This window comes from Lactuca sativa, chromosome 8 (assembly GCF_002870075.4).
Source record: "Lactuca sativa cultivar Salinas chromosome 8, Lsat_Salinas_v11, whole genome shotgun sequence".
Lineage (NCBI taxonomy): Eukaryota > Viridiplantae > Streptophyta > Magnoliopsida > Asterales > Asteraceae > Lactuca > Lactuca sativa.
The window spans coordinates 147036798-147038713 of NC_056630.2; the positions used below are offsets into that span (position 1 = coordinate 147036798).

Genomic DNA, 1916 nt, shown 5'->3' on the forward strand with positions numbered 1-1916 from the left:
GATGATTATAAGAAAAAAAAAACCTAAAAAACATATTCATTATTTATTTTTAAGTAAATTTGAAAAAAGTTAATTTTATAACAACTTTAGTAAATATTAACAAATAATCGTAAAAATGAATCATCTAAATATTTTTTCGAGATTTTTTTTGAGAATCGTGTTAATTTTTATTAATGTAGCGATTAAATTGTTTTGTTCGTAAAAAAATATATCAAAAAAATTTGTTACTTTAAAAAAAAAAAAAAAAAAAAAAAAAAAAAAAAAAAAAAAGAGAAAATCTTACCGGACATAACATTATTTATAGTAATATAAATTGGAGAATTCTTTATCAATCTAAACAATGTATTTTATTGTGATTGATAATAATAACCATATATTTAAATTGGTGTGTATTATCTGTTCTCGATAATATATAACTTTATAAATAAAAATATTTTTTATAAATAATAGTATTAGTTAACAAATTAAAATATATTCTTTATAAAATTTAATTAAGTTATTATAATAGGGAAATATATAAATATATTTGTTATCATAAATTAAAAATAAAAAATTATTATTCAAAAAAATCAAATACAAAAATACTAAAAGTAAAGAATATAAAAACATTATTATTCTATTAAATAAATAAATTATACCACGATCTTTATTGATAAAAATAAAATATATGGTTATTTCTCCATATCTTTCCTTATAAGCCATCAAGTGAAACCTTAAGTTCTTTGAAATGTGATCGTTTTCACCTTTTTATATTTAAATATTTCCAGTTCACCTCTCATTCATCTCTCTCTCGCTCTCTCTCAATGGAGAACCGCTTGAAGCTAAAAATCTCTAAAATGTTCCAAACATGCCGGTCGAAGCACACCTCCGACGTATCCGATCAACCTTTTTTCTTTCCGGAAAACCAACATCACCGGCAACTCATCGATCTTTTCTCTCCCAAACCTAAATCCTTCTGTAAAACCAAATGTCATGTCGATGATGAACCAAAAACCAATCTTTTCCACCCCAAAATCACCGACCAAATCGCCTCATTTCCGGCATACGCAGACTGCCGGAAACCTGCAAAAAAGAAACCCCATTACAGGAAACCTAAAAAAGTGGAAGATTTCTCGTCCACAACAGATAATTACTACTACGGTTGGCGTAGCAGTGATGAAGAAGACGAAAGTGACGACGAAACCGTTTTGTTTTCATCCCGTTCATTCTCTTCCGACTCATCGGGTTCTTTTCGTAAATACAGAGCTCAACGGAAGTCCAAGAAGAAATCAAAGAGAACCTGTGGCGACGGAGACGGAAACAGCTGTGGGTGTAAGAGTCAAAGGATTTCCGATGAAACACCATTGGAGAAGAGTGGGAAGTTGGTGAAAGATAGTTTTGCAGTGGTGAAGAAATCGAGTAATCCACATGAAGATTTCAGGGTATCAATGGTGGAAATGATTGTGGAGAAACAGATATTTGGAGCAGAAGATCTTGAAGATTTGTTGGAGTGCTTTATTTCGTTGAATTCGGAAGAACATCACAGGGTGATCTTTGAGGTTTTCACTGAGATTTGGGATACTCTTTTTTCAGCTTCTGTTTAATCAAGCACAATACTCTGTTGTGTGCTACTATATTATCTTTTTTAATTTATATATAAGCTAAGTATTTAGCATTTTAATTCAAACAAATAGTTTAGTTTAACATAAGTAGCTTTTGTTTATTGATTTGAATAGTGTAATTTCAATTATCTAACATGTGTTTGAATAGTATTTGATTTTATCTTTTACAAAAAAAAATACGGGTAATCTAACTCTCAAAAGAAAAATAGTTGAAATACTTTAATATTTATGACAATTCATATTTGATTTAAATTTTAGAAAACTATAAAACTATGAGAAAAAAGGTTGATTTTTCTAGGAATAGTCATAAATATT

At 28.3% G+C, this 1916-nt stretch overlaps 1 protein-coding gene across 1 annotated transcript; it reads left to right on the forward strand.

Moving 5' to 3' along the window:
* The first annotated feature begins 697 nt into the window (after window positions 1-697).
* On the forward strand, window positions 698-1670 carry LOC111918548 (transcription repressor OFP8). The gene has a single exon (XM_023914200.3). It carries the CDS (start codon window positions 804-806, stop codon window positions 1581-1583), a length of 780 nt encoding a protein of 259 aa, XP_023769968.1. The 5' UTR covers window positions 698-803; the 3' UTR covers window positions 1584-1670.
* Window positions 1671-1916: the final 246 nt, after the last annotated feature.